A 23444-nucleotide genomic window follows, 5' to 3' on the forward strand; every position below is an offset into this window, starting at 1 on the left:
AGACTAGATGGGGAGAATCACCTCCCTCAGTCTGCTGGTCATGCTTCTCTTGATGCAGCCCAGCTTATGGCTTTCTGGGGTGAGAGCACACACTGCTGGCTCATGTTGCGCTTTTCAGCACCCAAAAATCCCCAAGTTTTTCTCATCAGAGCTACTCTCATTCCAGTCTCCACTGAGTCTGTATTTGTGCTTGGGATTGACCCAACCCAGGGGCAACACCCTGCACTTGGAAGTTTTGAATTTGGCCTTGAATGAGAAATATGCTTGGCTAACTACACATACCGAAGAAAGGATCTCAACTGTATGTCCTTCATACAGGGAATTCTGGTCAACGCAATTTATCCTGGCTTTTCTTTCCATCAAAACAATTGGATTAATTAAACCTATTATTTACCACGATAACAAATACATATATAGAGCAATGCAATAAACTTTACTATATGCTGCAAGAAAAAAAAAGATGATTGAATAAGAACATGACCACTGATGAAGATCTCTAGAAACAAATTGATTCCTAACTAAAGGACAACATGAGTCAGTGCACAACTACCCAGACAATAACAGAGTATATTTGTACAATACTCTTCACAGGATCCCTCATGACTTGAACTTCAAACAAGCTGATACCAATTTCATTGACATAATGAGAACAAACAAAATAAATCAAGGGAATAAAGTCCAGAGTGATCTTTGCCTCTTGGATAAGATGCATTTCGACAGTGTATCAACTGCTATGATGATTTTTATTACAGACTGAAATGTATGCTTTAAGTACTGTTGTTAAAGTTAAATTTAATCTTATGTTTCTGAAGGAATATCAGTCTCCTCTTTTAAAAGCAAAGCAGAGACAAAATACCTCTGCATTTGTAGAAGACATGACTGAAAGAAAACAAAAACAACGTGCTTCCATGGAACTCAAAATTAAGGACAATTTCTTTGGGACACAGATGTAATACAAGTCAAGAAAAAGATGCACCTCAAAAATCTCCTAGATAGCCAATGGGCTACAGAAAATAGTCCTTTTAATATCAAACTTGAGAGGTAAGTTAAATAGAATTAAAGGCATTTATAGTATTTAAACTGCAGTATTAATTCAGAAGTTTGAAGGTATCCTCCACCAACAGGAAATCCCCTAGAGCCCACAAAAATACAGCTTTTATAACAGTTTTGGAGAGAGAATATAGTTTTGTATATATAGACTGAGTAGGTAATACAGTAGTATTTCGTTATGAGAAGCAGTGGGACTATGATAGGAATGTTATTTTTCCTTGAGAAAATTAAAAAAGAACTTCACACATAATTAGAATGGGGGAAAGGAGCCTGCAATAGCTAGCAATCCACCATGTTTTTATATAGATTGGACAGTATGAATCCTGCAACGTTAAGGCAGCTATATCTTCCCCTCTGCAAAAAGTCTCTCGTGGGGACTTGTGACTCTTCTTGGGAATTTCATGATTTCTGATCTGTGGGCTTCAGAAGTCTTAGGAAAAGAAAGGAATTTTGCACTTCTCAAGAGGCAGACAACAAAAGATCTCTCTGGAGGACTTGCTTTCTCCTCCTGCAACAGCAGTTGGCATTTACAATCCTTTCTTTCAATAGGAAGTTGCCATATTCATCCACACCATTCCCAATACCAGAAAAACTAACAGAAATTCCAATTTAAGTTTTGATGGGTTAGAAAGCCAAGTGTCTAACTGCATGAGGTTAGTGGGGCAGCTCTGGAAATAACTTATTAATAGCAGCTGACATGGAGCGCATCATAGAAGTGAAAATGTAGAGTACAGAACTCCAGCCCTCAATTAATCACATTTGAATGAAGACCCTCAGCCTCTCTCTTTCACCTGCTGACTGAAAACTGACACATCATTAGCAGCTCAGGTAAGAGCACTGAGCCTGCAAACCATTGTTATCTGCTGCCAGAAGATATCTGCAACAATATTGTCACCAAAATCTCAGGACAGTCCTTCTTAAGAGATCAGAAGGTCTTCAAACTAGTGCTTTGATTGAGGAAATGCTCATTTATAGAGCTCAAGTCAGACAAACCTCATCTGGTGTGTTAAGGAACAGTTCTTAAAATATTCTTTTACTGAAACACCTCTAGTCAGATAGTCAGATTTTTGGATGGCAATCTCTGGTTTCTGCTTCATCAAATCAGTTCTACAAATAACAATTTTGATGTTTAATGTTACCCCTTGCTCTTTCAAATTAGACTCCTTGGAAATCACATAAGTATTCTGCCCAGAACGAGTGCCCTGTAGCATCATCTGCCTAAGATAGTCCAAAGCAAGATCCTTCCTTCTGTGCAGAACCGAAATATTTACCCTTTCTGAAGGCCACCAAAATTTCTGATGTCATTTCTTCTAGGTAATTGAAAGTATAACAAAGAAATAAACCCATGGTAAAATGAAGTAATGATAGCAATAAGCTAACCTGGCTCTCTGGAATCTCTGATCCTTGAGGTACTTCGATTTGACTAGAAGGCTCTGAGCAACCAGATCTAAGTGAGCCTTGCTCAGTAGCTAGGTCCTGCTGACCTGCAGACGAGATGACCTTGTAACCTAAACTGATCCTAAGTGCCACAAATTTAAGGTAACTGGTGTCCAGCAGTTGCTTTACACCACTTGACAGAAACAGCCTTTAACAAAGTCTCAGAAAATGCTTAAGGAAAGAGCATTGAATGCAATGTTTGAGAAGAAGGGCTCTAATATTTTGCTTACAGACAATCCCACAAGGAGGGAGAGGGAAGTTAGAGACCAGCAGGAATTTTCTCATGCTAACAAAGAACGAACAAAATTTAAAGACAGGTAGTCTAATAGAATGCCACCTACTGATGGGTTCTGGAACCCCCAGAACTCAGGGTAGGCATGGGTGTCAACTTCTCCTTGCTGAAAATCCAAGAACAAATTCCCAAATTTCGGAAAGCAGAGATAAAGATCCATAAATAGGAGCACAGACATAAGAGTTCTGGATTTCAGGGAGATAACTGCCAAAAGAGAAACTTTTCCTGCAACAAAGCATTCCTTTAGTTGTTAGCTGCTGTATTCCAATGCTGTATTAGTCAGCTGCTTGCCAGCTAAGTATTATACTTCAAAAGGAGAAACAGATCCTTCTTTACTGCTTAGACAGAGGAATTTGAAAAGCAGTAGACATCAGCTTCTTTATGTCTTCCACCACAGGAGATAACAAGATGGGCCCTATTCTTTTGGTGCAAGTCGGAACTATTGCAGGAGTGAATTCGTTGTGGATTCTGGGTACTTCTGTCACAGGACTGCTCAGCACCAAAAGAAAAGCTGATCAACTCTTGACGGCACTGTGCAATTTACTGAGCAAGAGAATTCCAAACATAGGTACAGGTATGAGATTCCACAGCTACAGATCATGAACTTTTCTCTTATTACAGTGTCAACCCCCGTTTACTATATATAGTTTCATCTGTTTATTCAATATGCATGTGTACTTCTGAATTAAGGGTGTGCTAACGTTCACAGATGAGTGCGGCCTATGAGTAATTCTGACTCATTCTGTAATTGCTGTTCCTCCAGGGCAGTTTCTGTTTGAATGGCAATATATGGGTACATGAAGTAATCACTGAATGCTAATGAAATTGTGCTTATTTGTGCTTTCCTGGATGCATTAGTTTGGGGTTTTTGTTGATTATAAAGGTCCTAAACATCTTGACCATAGCATCACAGCCAAATACATGACAGTACAGAAAAGAGTAAAGCAAACTTCATAGCATGCATAGACAAGTATGTGAATTTGACTTTATCCACTCCCCTTGTTCATCCAATGCATGCAAAGTTTCTGAGAAAAAGATCTTACAAAAAGCCATGCAAGGGATAAAAAAAGCCTAAGCTGTATTTTAATTATTATTCGCATACACAAACACCAGCCAGCTGTGTTTTTTTGATGATTATTATTGTTCTACATCTTCAAACTAGACAATGTATATAGTTGAGCTCCACAAAATGAGTTTTAACTTCTGAATTACATGTAAGCAAACATAAATATTTGCCTTAACATCTGATGTTTAATTATCAAACAACTCAACTTTTTCTACCAGAAATGTTATATAAGTTTGAATAAAATACATCTTTTCAGGATTTTCTATTAAAATATAAGTTCATATATATACATATGCACATATATGTACATATATATACATGCAAGTAAAAATACACCCTTCAGGTTACGTTTCCTGCATCAATGCTTTGTTGAAATTCAAGAAATGGTTTAAAGCACAACTGACCTTACATGATTAGTTCTGAATGGTTTACTTCTTTGTCACACTGATTTGTGACAATAACCTTGCTGCTCTGAAGTCATAAATCTCTGCAGAGATTATAGCAGGCCTTTATATATATATATAGGTATGCTATCAGAAACAGCAATGATTATTTTTATACTACCATGAAAAGACGGGAAATACTTAGGAGACACTTATGTTCATTGTTCTCTGTTCAGATATTTATGACTACATCTGGCGATAAAAAAAATATAAATTACATTTACATATTTATGAGCATTTTTATGTAATACCTTTATTTCTATTAAAAGGCCATCAATATCCCTACACTAATATAATGCATCTCAGAAATCTAACTACAATGCACTTGGTTTTATCTTTTTCCCTAAAACCTTCCTGAATTAAAACAGTGAACAAAATACAGTGAGTAGTGATGATTGATAAACAATGAAAATAGTCTTCACTTAGAGGCAATTACAAAAATCTTATAATAGGTTATAGTATAATAGATCTTACCTATTATACCATAAGATCTAAAAATATCTTTCTCTGTTTAGAGAGGCAGAAAAAAAAACTTGTGATGAAATATATGGGCTGCAGAACCATGCAATGCAAACTGAAGAGTGCAGGCAGAAACTCACCTCTAGCTTTGCTCTTTGTAGCAGCCACTGGACGCAAGGAAAAGATTGCACAAGAAGAGAACAAAGATAGATTAGACAGAAGTTTGAGCAAGTAAGAATACAGAGAAACTTTATCACGATTGATTCAAAGTTAAGAAACACAGTTTCTAGGATTATTTGGCCTATTTGAGACACTGCAGTACTATGAGATAGTTCAGATCTATGATTCTGTCAGATGACCTGTGTTGAGAACTTAGAAAAATGTATCACAGAATTCACTCAAAAAGCATGGGAAGGATTACAGAAAAATCATGGACCAATAAACACAAGGAGGGGAGAACACATTTGTGAATTCTAAAGCTTACAGCACAATTTGACAAAAGTACATTCTGAAGTTCCTCAATCTTATGTCATTCCCTTGCTCCTATTTCTTGAAACATCACTCGCTTGTGAAGCTGATGTAAAGAAACATTGGTTAAACTGCAGGTACTCCAATTATTTATAATCTATGTTACACGATCATTGGTTTTATTCATTGAAACCTCTATCATCAGATTGTTCCTGCACCATGCAAGCAAAAGGAGCAGAAAATACTTTAACAGTGATCAGTGTTCAAACTCAGAGAAAAAGGGGCAGACACTACAGGCTTCCTCCAGGCTTCCTCCAGTCTCCTGACACAACACAGTTTCATACTGTTAGTTCTAAAGGCACAATGGGGTTACTAAAATGAGAATAAGAACTCAAAAATATCTGCTGACAACTGCCCTGCTGCCAAAATCAACAGAACCATTATTTTCTGTTTTCTGAGGTTCATTCATAATGCTGCTGATACACAAGAATAATCAGAAACCAAAATGAAAACAGAATCACTGTTAACTATAAATTACAAAAAATATGCTATCCACAACTCTTTAAACTCTCAAATGCACTCTGAAAAGGCTTTCACTCAGGAGCATCTTCATGAAAAAAATAAACAAAACCAACAAAAAGAAACCACAAACAAACAAACAAAAAACCAAAAAACCAAACCAAAACAAAAAAAAAAACAATAACCAACCACCCAAAAAACTCAGAAAAACATGATTTCTCTTCTGCTGGCACTTGTGAGGCAGAACTACATTAACAATTCAAAGGCAGCTACACTGTGACCAAAAGACAGATAAAAGCAAAAAGAGGACCACATCCCCTTTCTTTTTATGTTTCTCTTGTTCACATCTAGAAGTTCTAAGTTGTCTTTTTTCCTTCTCTTTTTCTCTCTTCCTCTCCCTGCCCTTTACCTCCCAATGTCTGATCAGGTGTCCCACCAGTTGTTAACAAGACAAGTAAGGAAATCATGGCAGTGAAGGCCAAGTTGCCATATATGAAGACAGCGCTGAAGAAAAAAAATCAACTTTTTTTACAAGTACATTTCACAATGTCAGTTCTCAACGATTTTTCCTTTTAAAATTTTTTTTATAAATGCATTTCTTCACTGATACCCCCCCCCCCCCATCCCTCCACTTCCAGATGCACCATTCTGCATTGCCACCATTCTTCTGGCAGTGAAAATAAACCAAAACAAATCAGTCCCATGGTGTCTGAAATCAGCATTCCACGAAACAGCTCTGCTTTGGGGAGGCACAACAAATGCAGATGCTTCAGCAGAACTCCTTCCATAAGGCCATTTAACAAGACATATTCACCCACAAAATAGCCAGTAAATCTTACATGCACTAAGAATTACTCTTGTAGTAAACAAAATTAATGGTGCCATTCTAATTTTATAATAAGTGAACAGTTTCTCCTTCATGCAAATATACGCTGATAATGAATGCACTGAGTTCATCAACCTGTTCATTTTTTTTTGCTTCGCCTTCTTTTTCAGTCCTGAGAATTACATCTACATGAACCCCAAGCCAGAATAACCACTTAAACCTAGCAGAGATCTGGATGACCTCACACACACACATTAATTTAAAGTGATAGGAGACTTTATACTCACATTAATAATTCGGAACAAAAAAAAGAAATATGTATATGAAAATTATATACGTACTTCAATAGCTCAGAATATATATACATGCATATGTAATCTATGTCTCTGGGTACATATATACATGCATATTAATCTATGTGCATGGTTACATATACACATGTATAATAAAAGAATCCAATCATTCTATGATTAGACAGCTTCATCTCGAAGCATGAGATATAGAATTATTACCTATCATGTACCAGTAAATAAAGAAGACATATAAATAAGGTTGTACATTATAATTGAAAGCAGGACAGGTTACTAAGCTTGTTACACCAATTATACCTCTCTGCAAATCCACTAATAGAGGACTAGATGACAGTAACCTTCTTAAAAATGTCATGTTTGATACTTGTAAGTTCTTCTATTGGCAGCACGGTCCAATTACAAGTCAATTTTTAAAGTTCAAACTGCACAACAGCCAAATTAGCTGAAAATGGTCTTTCAAAATGTAATTCTGCCTACTGAAGGGAACTGTTTCCATCAACAACTCGTTTTTCTGATGGAGAGAAAATTCCCTCTTATTAACATCGAGTTCTTTTTCCAAATGTGAAAGAATTTTTCTCTCTCTTACTTTCCTCATCCCTGTGCACAGAGAAGACAATTTTCAACCTACATCCAGTAGATTTGAAAATTTGTATCCACCTCCTCTTATTACTACATGAAAAGTCATAGCAGGAGACAAGGATAGATAAATGTTTCAAATGAGAATCATCAAGACTGAAATTCAGCAGATGGAGGCTGATCTCTTGGTTCAAACCAGGTATGGGATAACTCATCTTTTTATGCCACCAAAGTCAGTGACAAAGTACTGTGGGTTTCAACAAGCAACATAACTTTCAAAGGATCTCCATTTGCTTTACGCCTTCAGCAAGTCAGTCTAATGCTTTGCATTTCACATAACACATTCACTTTTCCCCCATTAGACTTCATTGCTTGCTGAGTAAAGAGACCACCTCTTCAAGGCAGTGACTCTCCCACTTCTCAAAGCAGTATATCAGCAGGACACTGTTTTGAAATTTCTGTAGTACAACTGTAATAGATCAGGACTGGCCAGTAATAATTTATGGGTTCAATGTAATCTAAAACCTGGAATTCACTGTATTTGGCTGGCATTTACTTTATGTGGCAAGATTAATAAGCCAATCAGGAAATGGATAAAAAGAAAAGGCAGTAACATCTCGCATATCCCCATGTTCAGGGATTTCTTTAAAAACCTGAACATATTTTCAGTGGTGCATTTCTTTAGGTACTCTGCTTTGTCTTTTTTAGGAAATTGATTTTTTATAGGGAGATAATACTACAGAGAAGTGTGACCAATGAATTCTACCTTTGCTGGAATTTAAGGAAGATTTTAAGGACCAGGAAAGAAAGACAAACAAAATGGGAAGAAAGACCATATCCTCAGAAGTCAGGCTTAAATGCATGACAAAGCTACTACCACCTTTCTAGGTAAGACCAAGGGGAACAAAACAAAACAAAACAAAACTCTTCTATTAATAGCTCTATCAAGATTAAACAGTATTTTATTTTCTGGAGGCTCTTCTAGTCACAGCATATGCAAAACAAAATGACTGGCTAGTAGGGAAAGATCCAGGAGTGAGGGGATCACAGGGCAGCAAGATGTTGAGATCAGAGATCTCAAGAAGTCCACACTGAAGGACCAGGAAAGGAAAGGAAAATGGTGCCAAGCCCTGAATCATGGCAGTTATTTTCACAGAACTGACATTTTTAGGGCATTTTGAAATCAGAAATGTGTTTCTGCTGTAGCTGTGCTGATGAAACAATGTTTTTAAAAAAACATTGCCCGAATGTAAAAAGGTGGATTCAAATTTTAAAACCCCTAACATACCCTTCCTCTCAAATATCAATAATGCGTTGTGCTTTATTTTTCTGTAATACATCTTTCTGACTTGTTGCTTTCTATATGCCAACAATTGTTAAATTACGTTCTTTGATAAATGGTGGCTACAAGTTGTTCAATATTTTCTCCACACTCAGTTGTCTCAATGCTGTTCAATTTTGTGGACATTTTTAGACAGATTTGATATAGCATTTATTTTATTTTTCTCTTATACGTGATTTATTATTTGATTTGTGCTTTTTTGTCTTTGGAAAAAAACACATCCTTCCTATTACTTCAATAGCTCAATAAAAATAAAGGGAGAAAGTATTTCTCCCAGATACTCAGATTACCCAACCTTTTATTTCAGAAAATGAGAAGAAAGAAAAAAAATAAAAGGTTTGAGGTCAGAGTCTTGTTCTCATTTCACTTATTACGTATACTACAAATGCAGGTAGATTTAAAAACAGTACAATATCTAACTGTTATAATGACTAAATAGCTCTTTTTAAGAAATAAAACAAGATGAAAGGCACACTCATAAAGCACATTGAATTGATCTTCTCCTGAATATAGTAGGTTACGGTTCTGGCAAAACTGGAGGTCCTCTCATCTTCAATAAAAAAGATAAGCTGTCAGCAGTCTACAGGATGGACATACTTATTACTCTGTAGTTTTTATTCCAGCCTTAAAACCTTTTGCGATCATGGAACACTAAAAATTATCAGAGAATAGGCCTATATTAAAAACCACCAAACCAAACAACAAACTGACCGTCCTTTCCCAAGACCCCAACAAAAAAACTACAGATCTAAAATTTCAGAAGAAAATGAGTTGTTGAATTTTTTTTAGGTTGATGATAACTGCATTTTATTTGGATAAACAGATGGATTATCAGTAGTCATTTAGGTCACCTAAATACCAGCTCTGATTCTCTGACTGGAAAAGCTCTTCTCTGTGACAGAAGGCTTAGCAGGATCATTTTCTCCAGAGAATAATGCAAATTATTAGGCTCTCAGAGACTAAGAGACCCATTCACCAGTGTGTGCTGTAATGCAGCATGCTTCACTGCCTCCTTTTCAACAACAGCATTTCCAAAGGCCACTGAAGGAGTGAGAAACTACCATCACCTGAAATTCTTGGTGGGATTTTGACTTTCCCGCATTCAGGAAGACAGTGCTGCCTAGTCCTGAAGAGTGGCCAATAATGACAGAGAAACATGGGACCTTAGGAGTTCTTTTAGATTAGGATACATTTAAAAAAATATTATAAATAACAACACCTCATGGCTAAATCCAGTTACTTCTGATTTTGTCCTCTCATTTGATGGCCTATATTTACATGCCCTTTCATTTTATAGTACATATTCTTCCTTATAGAAAAGTTCTGCACACTCTTTCATGCAGATTTCGAAAATACCAGTTAGTGACACTTGCAGATGCAATCAGAATGCACATACTGCTAGATAAGTCTTCCTCTTTTTATTTATATAATCATTAAAGATCTGTGCACTTATGCCTATGTAATTATAATGAACTCAACCACGTAACAGTCTATTATTTATTCTATCTTTGCATCATTCTATCTATAACACAAGTTTGTAAGATGACATCAGGTAATTTCCCTCAGAAAGAGATACTAAACTTATTGGCCAACCTTTGAAAATACAAGAACCTTTTTGGTTCTGACAAATTAATAAGTTTTTTCCCCTCAGGGTTTAAGAGAAAAAGTACAACTGAACTGGTACACAAAAACCTACGGGAATATGCAATGACAAAAGAAAAAATAAACCGTTTTATTGCAACTATACCATCTGTATAAATTATAATACTTACTGGATATATGATATATACTAAGGAATATGGTTGTATATAGTGCTTTACAATAATTTTTCCTCTTAGAACTTCACATGTATTCTTGAAGGTGCAAGGCAAAAGGGGACAAAAATACAAATTTGAAGGGTTATGAAGTGGTCAACTACTTTATTCCTTGGGTTTGATGCAGCAGGATTTACGTTTGGATCTTTTGCAACAGATTGCCTAACATATTGTTGAAACCTTGGGTGACAGGGACTCCAAAAGCACTCTCTTTACTCTAAAAGGTAATCTGGTTTAGTGCACACCTGTCCTCTAAATGGCAAACTGTTTTCTTAACATATAACCTAACCATCATATGTAGGAGACTAAGCCAATTACTTAACCCTTACCATACTTTCCATGAATATAAATGGCAACAGAATACATGACCCTTCAATTAACATTTTGCAGTCTTGAAGACTTACTAGTTCTCTTATTTGCCTAAACACTCACCTCATTCCACTTTCTTAATGTATCTTTTCCAACTTCCTCTTTGCTATCCTTCCTTTATTCCCCACCCCCCGGGGTTTCAACAATTTATCTGCAATCAGGCAAGATATCCAGCTGAAGTGGCACTAGTGCGAAGTGGAATAATTATTACCAAAGCCTTTCACCTATGTCTTTGTGCGCTCCAAAATGGCACTCGGCAATAATAGAACATCACCCTATTGTGTTCAAGCCCACAATGACCCTTTGTTCTCATCTTCATATTGGAGTACACCCATCCATTGGCCATTTTACTTTCACATATTTATTTTATCCTTTTTCAATATAGGACTTCCCCCTTCTCTTTAAAAGACTCTTTTGCTTTAAAGTTACTTCCCCGATTTATTGAGGTTGTCTTAAATAATAACACACCCTTCCAATTCCATTACTATATACTATTTTGACTCTCAATCCATAAAGTACAAATCTGTCTTGAAGCTACACATCATACTGCATTCTTTATATCTGCTATTCTACTAGAAGAATATAATTATTCTTGACAGCAGTAGCAGACATTCAAATCCAAGGTTAAAAAGGTCATAAAGGACTTGATTTTCTATATTCAGCCCACAGTTACCACAAAAATCCCCAAACCATAAATAAGCAACCTGTTGTTAAGCAATATCAAAACTAATCCATATATCTGATGTCCTTTCTACACAACGTAAAATTTGTAGACAAGACAGATATAAATGACATAAACTAATGTGCAGACCCAACTGGCAACACACTACTATATACTACTGCATCTAAGAAACCTACAAACTGACCATACATCCTGGGCAGTAACATTCAACTCTTCTGATATTAAATGACAAATTCAAACCACCAGCTGCTGTATGTTTACTGTGCTCTGTGAGAAAAAAATAATGCGTAGAGAAGCTGCTTTTAAAGCAGACTTTTCTGTATAGGATGAATCAACTCAAGAAACTCTATTAAATTTGATTTTACCTAGTGAAACTTTGAAAGGCAATGAGATGAAGTAGCACAGGTTACAACATTTGTACAACAACCTCCACACACACACACATTGCGCTAGACTTCAATGTCAGGTAATGGCAGAATATTTTATGGTGTTTGGAATCTTTTCTTTCCAACCCAATAGAATATCGATTTGTAAAATAGTAATTACTGAACCTAGATAATGAGAAGCAATTCATATACTGAAATGGAAAGGCTAAAATGACTGTAAGCATATTTCAAACTTCCTAATATACTGCTAAACACATTAAGTATTTTAAAACTGCAACTAGATTATTACATGAAATGACTTTATTATGAGATACTAATCACAAAATATTGAAGAACATGCAACTCCATATTCTTTCTGAAAAGTAGACTATAAATATAGTAATTTTGTTCTTGATACTCATTATAACTGGCATGACAGAGATCAGCAGAAGCCTATTATAATCTAAACATCACTAGAGTTCAGGATTCCAGCTGTATCTGATTCACATTAGCAGCTGGAAATGAATAACAGTATATTACTGTATAGTGAAACTAGAAGACGAGTATAATCATGCCCTAAAGGCTCTTCTTAAAGTCATCTAGATAAGATTATATGCCTGCCCCAAAGTGCCAACTTTATGCATACTGTAACATAGCTGGACATGTAACTTTTACAAGCGATGCAAGTTACAGGTAAGGAATTTCACCATGAGCTGGGTTTCCATAAAACATCACATAAATTACACTTGCAAATAAATAATATAGTTTATGAATAGGTGTAACTAAATCTTTTATATTTCATTTTATCAAGGTAAGGGAATATTTTAAGATCTGTAAGAACAACTCCGAAGTAGTAGAATGAACACCTGCATGAGGCTGTAGTGTGGTTACATCAGGCAGAGATACAAATACTTAGTTTGCTCTCAGATCTTTTACAGTTATTTTAAAACTTAAACCAAATATTTGAAAAGCTTTGATATTCATTTAGCATGTCAGACAAATTTTCAGAATTGTTCATCATGCAAAACATGTACACTCATATTCATACAGTTTCTGTGCTTTACATCAGGTCCCCCGAAAGAATAGAAAGGAAAAGATTCTAGCTGCATACACCTAGTAAACTGCTTAGGCACAAACTGGCTGTCATCACGTAACTTAAGCATAAGCAGCTGTAAGAAGTGAGCTTTTGTTTCTTCTCACATCTACAGATCAATGCACACAGAACATCTGAAACCTTGCCTTGCTCATTTTGCTGAGCCCCAGAGCCACCTGATACATGTCTGATGTAATTTTGGGTTTGTTTGGTTTTGTTTTAAATGTATATGAAATTCTACATTATTACAAATAGGTATTTTCTGAGTCTACTATGCTTATATACATGATTTCCCACTCACAGTCCACAGCCCTGATAATCCACAAAGCTTTAAGAGTTCTTGTATTTGGAAATAAAGCCTTATACAAACAGCATGGAATTAGAAACATTGTAATCAAGAGAAAGGAGTTATGTAGGCAGACAAACAGCTACAGTTCTCCTTCTGTTACCTCTCCATACAACTAATTCATCTAGTATAAATTCTAAGAAGGTTTTGAGAAGGCAACTGGCTTTTATCATATGGTTTCTTTCCCAATAATTAATTGCCTTTTTTTTTTTTTTCAGTATCACAGCCCATAGGATTTCTGTACAAAACATGTTACTTCAGACAGAGAACAGATCATATGTATTATATGCTTTCTTAATAAGGTATGCATTAATGGCCACTGGAACCGCAATTTAAGATGTGAAAACAAGCACACATTTTAAAGGATACAGATTTAAAACCTTGAACAGAAAATAAGATTTATTTCTTTTTTATTCCCCAAACATTATCAATTTAGGCTTTTCTGGAGAGTGGAATAAACCCTGGGTAACTAACAAGACTAATGGAAAAATATCCAACATAATAAGCCAAGTATAGAGCTCAAATTGATATGATTTTCACAACTTTAAATGGATGTTAGTACATATGTTCTAAATATAAGCTCTTCCTCAGCTGGAGAACGGGAATTTCAGATGTGACTTTTCAGTAATGATTTTATTCAGCCATTAAAAATTCTACACAGAATTTTCTTCATCAACACTTGCAGTCATTGTGGTTGTCATGTCAAGAAGAAACACTGGAAAGCTGTACCGCTTGTCATGATGTGATACATTATTGCCATTTCTCTTATGGTCTAGAGAGTAGGTTTCAATATCACAGAATATGATGACTCCTTTGGAACTAGTGAGGCTTAGAGAGTAATTTAGAGACATTAAAATACCTTCACAATTGAGGGACTATATATGATATTCCTGAAAATGTCTTTTTCTGTGTGATGACAATTATTTGGCAAAATTTATTGTAACTAAGAATGGATCATCTTGTTGTACACTTTAATACACATTCATTTCTGAAGAGTAATTAAACAATTCTCAGCTATTTTTCATCAAAACAAATTAAAAATCTTTAAACTTATCTATAATCAGAGCATAACAAGATAATTCATCTATTTATGATAAAAGTTGTGAAGATGTAATACCAAATCAACTATGACATTTTGTTAAGACCCCTACAGAACAAAACAAAACTTAGGTCAAAGTAGTCCTAAGCACACTCAAATGACCGTTTCAAATATATAATTGGTCAATTGTTCTCAGAAAGAAGGTAGAAAGACAGATGGTTTTCCATATGAATTACTTATTGCATCTGCACCCAGCCTCGAGGATAGGTGTCATTAATGTAAACCTTTCAACTCGGTCATCTTGCTATTAGTGAAGTAAGACAAGAAAAGAATTCTTGCCTTTTGGTTTTTCTTCACGTGATTTACTACCATTTTTTCTATCAGGTCAGAAAACATGGGTAAACTCTAGAGAAACAAAACCCATCTAACAGTTCATACCATAGAGTCAAATATTTGAACTCTGAGTAATTTACAATTTGCTAGTCATAATCATACAGATAATAAGGCTAACAACTGTCTTCTTTATATCTGGCTTTACAACAGAGGACTCCAGTGCTGAAAATCAGTAAGACTCATTACCAGTCCATTTTGTCCACCAGTATCCCTAACTAATGCTGTTGAGGTGTAAAATTGTCTTAAGACGCAAGACTTACTGAGCAAGACTTTATTTTCATAGCTTCAGTGAGACATGTAAATGAGAAATTATTTTTATAGGGGTGCACTGTACAGAGATAGATTTCATCTTTCGTATAGATCTTTCTGAACTCACACCATCTTTCACTGCATGTTTGAAATTAAACCTGACTATATGCACTAAGTTAACGATTACTCATCAAAAAAAATGTTTCTTGTGTATAGTTCTAATATCCTGCTATGTTTTTAAATTTATGTGTTGAATATATAAACTAATGCAGTAAAAGTTGCCAGCTATTCTAGAACTTTCTCACAGTTATGAGAGCTTCAGCTGAAAATTCACGAATTCAAACAATTCACAATTCCTGACTTAAGATTTTGTACCCAACCCTCACCCTCTTCTTGTATAAAGAAATACAACCTGTTTTTTATGTTTTTAATAGTTTTATTGTGTTTTAATAACTTTTTATTAGATGGGACTGGAGAAATGAATATTCACAATCTACAAGCATATATCTGAATATTCAGAATTTTAAAACACACAAAACAGCCATTAGGTTTTTCAGGCAGAAAGGAAAGTAGTATTAAATTTGGAATTTAAAACACTGTCAACGAAGCTTAGAAAACCCTACGAAAAGTTGAGAAGCTATAGTTATTCCAAATATAATACCCTTAATACTGACCTAACCCCCAATTTTCTTTGGTCTGAGCATTAAAAACACTTCTATTCCTTCTTTAATCATATTGTCGCTCTATAGAAATCTAAGGAAAGATTTGTTTAACAGTCTACATTTACAGTTGCTACCAGTAATACCAGCTCTGCGTATCACTCTCAGGTTACTATATGCAATTATATACCTGATATACTGATATTTAAAAAGCTGAAAACACTGTTCGTAAGGGAATATATAATCTTGAGGCTTTTTACAGCAAATAAAAAAATATAAAAAAGTGAGTTTTAACATTGAGAACTAAGCTGATAGACTGAAAAGCTCTGCTTACGTGGCCAGCAATTAACATTAGAAAATTCAATTGATATTTAAACCCCTCTTTATGTTGCACTTAATCTGAGTTAATTTCAAAAGTAGTGGCTCACAGCTTGCCAGTCTAACAAGAACACTCACAGACTGCTGACATATGTTGTTTATGTGGTTGTCAGAGCTTTGCTATGTACTGGGGCCTTTCATCATGTGCCTTTCACTCTTGTCTTTAGATGTATAGAGGATGGCCATACCTCCAAAACAGATCAGGTGAGTTTAATGAACTGCTCGGTTCTGTCTATGACTCATCAGAAAACATCTTTACCAGGGTGTGTGTACACAGCCAGATTATAATCAGCGTAAGCACCCAGCAAGCAGACACACTAAGGACGGTAACATGGTCCAGTGTAGAGATACCATTGGATGAGAGCTTCTGAGTAAGTAGTAGAAATAACTGAGAACAGAAAGCCAACATTCTGCAAGTTATCCCACTTTGGTGGAATCAAAATGAAAATGAAAAAACTGAATTGTTGTTACTTGTAGGTCGCACAAGATCTTTAAAAACTGAGTTTCAGAGATATACAAGTTAATATATTAAGACGACTTAAAAAAGATAGATGACAAAAGAAAAATATGTTCAAAGTCAACATGAAAAACTAAAAGCCAGGGACGTTAAAAAAAGATGAAAACAGAGAGAAAAGGAAAAAAGCAACATTAAATGAGGAGAAAGGGAGTTTGAATTTAAAGATTCAGATCTGAACCAAATGCATATGAGACATAGTTACAGAAGTGTAAAAATTTCAAACTCCAGTCATCCATATTTTCAGCACTGCAATATTGAGAAAGTATTTCTAAAGTGATAAGACATACCATATATAAAGTGATAGGCTAAGACTTTACAATAACTGTAAATGAATATGTAACACAGTAACATTACAGAAATTACTTCCTTTCTACCGTTACAATGTTACAATATATAACATCCATTATTATATTCTATACAAGAATATTTAAAGCAATATATGTGTGAGAACTATGCATGAATGACATACTATAATATATATAAAAATGTGTGTGTCTTTACGTCATTACCACCTTTTACATAAGGCGTTTTGGTACACTTGAATGAGAAGTGAACTCAAGTTAATGTGTACAGTCAATTGAAACTGAAAGATGAGAACACTTTCATGGAATACTTTTGGGAAAATTTTGAATACTATTTCTTTCGGAGATTAAAGAAACTAAGCACAGTTAAAGTGACTGTTTACAGAAAGTGATGAAGTTCTTTGGGTAAACCTCTTAATTATGACTTCTGAAGTAAAATATTCCTCCTCCTCCTGCAATGAAAAGAAGTGTTATAGTAAAGAAACTATTTGTGAATATTGTACATTTCTGAACTGTACAACAACTGCATGTTGAATCCTTATAGTATTTTGATTCATAATGTGAGTTTTATGACATCCTGGAAGAACATATACCAGGCAAATAATTACCCAAACTATTCCTCAGTAATGCAAATTGAAACCCTCCTGAAAGAAAAAAAGGAAAAAAAACCTAACCAAACAAACACTAAACCAGCATGCAAGGCAGACAGACAAATTACTGTTTGGTATTACTAGCTCATTCCTTCACATCTCTGACACCTTCCAGACACATTTAATACACAACTACAATGAACTAAACAAGTATACAAACCCTTTTATGGCAGAATAGTGCTTATATATAGTGTTTAGCTTCAATCATCAATGGAAATAGAGGAAATGTTTTGAAATGTCACCCATTTGTAGCAAACCCATCATACAATAAAGGATTCTGAGTAAAAGAACCCGAAAATGGGGGTGGCGTTGCTATTGCTGTTTTGCTGTTGGAGCACAGCCAGAAGAGATTTGTAGTTCAGTGAATGAGCGGCCCAACCAACTCCAAACTCCAGCTGTGTACATGTGTTCTGTGAGATCCAGCCAGGTCCCTAGCAGCTAACTGGGTAGCTCACCAAATTATAAGGACACACTCTTGCCTTGCCCACCTTGAAGGTGTGTTCCTACTGGACCACAGCAAAGCAGACAGTAACAACAAAGGCATCCCCATTCTTACCCTAGGAAACCAAAGAAATCTTTCTGGGCTATTCCTGAGAAGTCCATACATGCATCTCTTTCATATTCCACACAACTCTTGCAATTAGAGTAAGTTTGCACATGCAGTCGTTCACAGCATAAATAGAAACTGGCAATACAACCATGACTACTCCTCCTTAAAAACCTCATAAGCCCTCGCTTCAAAGAGATTTATGAATAATGGGAACTAAATAATTCACAGCATTGCAGATGCCAGTCCAAATAGCCTCTTCCTTTTTAAGGTTTCAGTTTGTAGATGTGTGATCAAAAGCCTTCATCAGTCATGATAGTGGCATTTGTACTCAGTCCAAACAAACCGTATTTGCATCTGAATGCTTTTCATTGAAATGAGAGATATAATATGCAAGCCAAGTTCCAACTAAAAGGCATTTTATGCTATTTAAATTCAGTCAAATTAAAGGCTGAATGCAAACTAAAAGGTCTACTCTCAGAACAGTAATTTGACACATCATAAATAAGACACATTTTTTTGTTAGAGTACCTCAGCACTTGTCTGAAAATTCTACACAGGATCTTAACAGTGCTGCCTCTTGAGGAATAATAAAGTCCTGCATATAAAGCAATAAAGTAAATCAAAACTTAACATGCTGCCACCAGTGCTAAGACATCACATGAAACCAAGTAGGTAAGAGCAGTTGTTCTGTGAAGGAAGCATTAACCTGAAAAACTTGTTACTACATTTTTGAGCAAATACATTTCATGCATTGAATTCTCACCCTGTTTCATTAATCCTGCTTATTAACAAGGTGAGGATCACCCTTTGCCCCATCCATTGCTCAGCTTTACTACTATATTTAAAAGTACCACAAGCAGTCCCTCAAAATATCACAAAGAAAGAAACCAGTCCATACAGATCTCAATTATTAAATGTGGAAAAAGTCACCGGAATTTCATCTTGGCAAGAGAAAAAGCAGTGGGATCAGATTAAAATTTTTGTTCTTGTTAACAGGAAATAAAATACAACTTTCATTGTGGGGTAAAAGTGAGTTAATATTAATTTTAAAAAGACTATTAAGAACCTAAAATACCCTTTTTCTTGTGAACCTTAGTGGGGATAAACAAGATAATTCTTTTTAATTGTTATGGGGATTTGGAGGGTTCATGGAGGTTCACTATACATGAAGTACAGTACAATGATCCAAAAGATCTTTACGTTCATTCATATATAATCTATTTAAACAATGCACAATTTTAAGGTACTGTGAATTTTGACATGGAAAGAGTTTCCATGAATACACGATAAAAAAGAGGAATGAACTCCAGAAAGCAAGGCTATTCCATAGTATGAAGGTACACACTTCTCAGGAAAACAACAGGGAATGGCTTGTGGCAGACTAGCACAACACAGCAGCAACATTGTGAATGTTAATGAGCAAAGCCAAGGAATAATGTTGGAGTATCATAGATTGGAAGATGACACTGATGAGGGCAGATGTAGAAAAATGATTATCAACTTCAGACCCCTAGAGCAGTGTGAATAAAATCACATCCTTGTGTTCTGGGACATAAAATAGGCAACTTGGATAGAAATAAAGACAGCCTTTAATTATCTAAAAGTAAATTGCGAGTAGCCCATGATAATTCAGATGTGGCGTTATTATAGAACCACAATGCATAATTCAGAAATCAGTTTGTTCAAAAACATCAACAGCTGGGTTTAATAATAGATACAATGAATCAGAAATGAAGAAAAGCTTGAGACAGAAGATTATTGAGCAATTCCAATCACATTATTAGATTTACAACTGAACAATGGCAAAGAACCTGTATGTTAGAATTATTTAAATAAAGGAAAACAATAATTTGGATTGACGTGCTGCAAGAGAGTCAAAAACTTTTACAGAGTTATGTCTAATTGTGTTCTAGAGATGTTTGGTTATGCTTTTACAATAGCAAAAGGTAACTTTACCATTCCTTTCTCCTTTTATTTCTTAAACAAAATAAATGCTGTCTTGACACAAGTCCAAAATATGATCCGAGTGAAAAAAATGCTTTAATGTTAAAAAAGGTTTTACTTGCACCATGCTGCATTCTGGTATTTCTATTTATGTTCAGTAAGATCTTCTGCAAACTCTCATTGTTTTTATAATTCACATGGCATATTACGCTTAAATTCCATTATATTTAGGCTAGCCTGGGAAGAGCACAATCGGATTATCAGAAGAATAAAACCAGTTCCACTGGCAAAGCAAAAATAGTGGCTAAATTTAGTTAGAATGATTGGGTATTTTATTAACAGAACTATAAAACTAAACTTCATACAACACTTGGTCAAATTTTACATATAAAACGTAAATACGGAAAACAAATACTGTATAATACCTTGTTCTGCAGACAACAGAAATGAACATTTTTAAGTTTTTACTTTACTTTCCTTTAAGGGAGGAGAACAAGGCTGTATTGCTTGGGCAAATATCAGCAACCTTACATCCTTCTAGTTAACCAGCCAACCAGTCATTTCTCTAGCTGTAATGATACTTTTAAAAAATGGTTTCCTATACATACAGCCTAGCTTTCAATTGTCATCTTGGTTGTATTGGTAAGAGAGGTTCCATAAACTGGCAAATAATAATGAGGTGAACAACAAACATAAGCATTCTAAATACATGCATCAGGTCTGTCTAACAGAACAGATTAACAAAAGCTATAAAATCCCTAAACTGGGTTTGATGATGTTTGTTGTCCTGAAGCCAAAGGATTTATCAAGAGAGGTTTAGCACTGTGACACGATAGATAGATGAAAGATAATTATTTCTCAATGAATGTGAACTAAACAACGCTAAGAGACTTTCGGTTTGTAGGCCCCTCTATAATATATCTCTCAGAATCCCACTTTTCTGTAGTGGCCTTGTACTACATCCAAATTAGATGAGGTGAATAAATTACCATTTTTGACATCATTAAAAGCTGTTCTTTACTCATCCAAAGGAATAATCAGAAAATAAGATGCTTTTTCCAAATGACTGCAGAACAAAGTCTCCCACTAAATATTACCACTTCTATAGACATTGAGGTGTTAACAGCACTTGGCTAGTAAGTCAACAAAGCAAGGGCTTGGTTCTTCTCTCATTTCACTAGGAGGCCTGGTCTATGCTTGACCAGCCACAGTGAATCTTTGAGTCTGCTGTCAGCACACTCATGCCAGAACAAGGTGGTTTCAAAGCCTTCCTGGAGAATCACATAAATACTTCGCTAAACTGTCAACCAGCAGATTAAGCGCAAAATATATTTTTCTATATTTTAGTACTGTCATCCAGTAAGAATGAAAGTAGCTCTAGGATTCAAAGAATAGCATTGAAAAGATGGTGGTTTGTGCTATAGCTTCTGAGACTTACACATTAGGTTAAGAATTTATTTTGTTCCACCATCCTTCTCTGTCCTGCTTTCCCCCACAATGGAAGTACAGCTGTAGAAAGAGACTACCATGGTATTGTCTTTGGTTAACCATTAATTTGGCAAGTTGTAACTCTTAACAATACTTTCAAGAAGGAAAACTGAACAGCTGCTACAGTCAGTATTTTGTTTACCAAGCAACACTGAGCATCAAATACTGTATGCTGAACATTGTATAAAACTGCGATTTTGAATTAGATTCTCTTCAGGAAACAAAACAACAAACCGACCACATAGAAAAGGAATGCTGACAGTCCGATCTGTGTTAAGCAACCAACCAGAAAGCAATGGAAATATAGATATTTGGTCTCTGAAGCAACTTATGGCAAACATACAAGTGCTAAAATTGTATTTGTCTTAATACTTTTGTATTCTGCATTTCTAATATAGGAACTGGGAACAGAATTATCATTTTCTCAGAGGCAACACTGCGTAAACCTTCATCATACGTCAGATAGTTCCAAAGATATTTTTACCACCCAGTCAAAACTCATTTCTATACCATATCTCTAAATAAATTGAACTTTGCAATACACAAATGAAGTATGTCTTAATAACAGACCAGCAGAAAAGTGTTGGGGACAATGACGAAATCCCTCTACAATGACACATATGAAATATACATTCATCCACTGAAAGTTAACATTTAACATTTAACATAGTTGTTCCTTCTATGATTCAGAAATTTTGCTTCCTTTAATGATGAAAGTTTTTTAGTCCTTTTTGTTTTGTCTTCTAAGTAAAAATGAAGTCTTTCCTGTTGACTTTATAGGGCTTTCATTCAGAATCGCAATCTGACATTCAAAGAGAGAGGGAGAGGAAGGAAAAGGTTTTGGCCTGTGCAGGAGGATCAGTATTTAGCTTGCAATTGAAAAAAGTATTTTAAGTAAAAGGTGTACAAAAAAGATTCAGGCTGGCTGAGGGGAAAAAAAAAATAAAAAAGATATCTAACATCCACTGAATATGACAGGGATATTTCTATTGACTTTAGTAGGCAATGAATCAAGCAATAATTATACGATTTAGATTAGTGAAAGAAAATAATAGTGATTTAGGAAAAATAAATGGAAAAAAAATTGAAACAGCCCTAGAATGATCAGTATAATCTGATACCAGCTATGCCTAGATAAAATTGCATTTTTCAGCATTCTCTAATGCAGCTAATCATCAGTAGTCACATGTACATATTATTATATACTTATCAGCTAACATGAATGATTATTGTACAAAGTAAATAATTCATAAAATAAATTAACCAAGAAATTTTATCTGAGAGAGTATTCACAATAAGTAAAAAAAAATTCTTCCAAGACTCTCTACCTAGACAAAGTGGCAACTCATACGACAATACCCAGGAATCGATATGCAATTAATACTGACAGCAAACAGCTACCTCTTGAAGTTAATCTAGTAAGAAAACCAAAACCATACCATACCTTAAGGAGCAGACCAAGCAACCATACGATGGTCTGGCTCTTGACAGGTATTATATGCATTCGATTTCTTGTTCACATCAGTACGTTAAGAATTAGTTCACCTAAAAGGGAACTTCCAGGAAGGTGATCACTGGTTGTCAATGCCATGAGCTCATTCCCAGAACTGTCACATGCCATTTCACACTTTCACCCTAAAATTCAGTGATGTACTGAGAAGCAGCATGCAGCTTTCCCAGGGAATTACATTCCTAAAAGTTGCATAGTTTATTCAAGTACAGAAAACCATTTTTTTATTCTAGATTTTTGAAAGAAGCCAGACATCTGCCACTGAGGAATACAGGGTCTTTTGTACGTATATGATTATACGCAAGAC

General features: G+C 35.2%; 1 protein-coding gene across 1 annotated transcript in view; it reads right to left on the reverse strand.

Moving 5' to 3' along the window:
• CADM2 (cell adhesion molecule 2) overlaps nucleotides 1-23444 on the reverse strand; it is a 607168-nt gene that overhangs the window by 210333 nt on the left and 373391 nt on the right. Inside the window, exon 2 of the mRNA XM_005144493.3 lies at nucleotides 4888-4914. Coding sequence (XP_005144550.1) covers nucleotides 4888-4914 — 27 coding nt within the window. The remainder of the gene's footprint in view (nucleotides 1-4887; nucleotides 4915-23444) is intronic.

This window comes from Melopsittacus undulatus, chromosome 2, assembly GCF_012275295.1.
Source record: "Melopsittacus undulatus isolate bMelUnd1 chromosome 2, bMelUnd1.mat.Z, whole genome shotgun sequence".
NCBI lineage: Eukaryota > Metazoa > Chordata > Aves > Psittaciformes > Psittaculidae > Melopsittacus > Melopsittacus undulatus.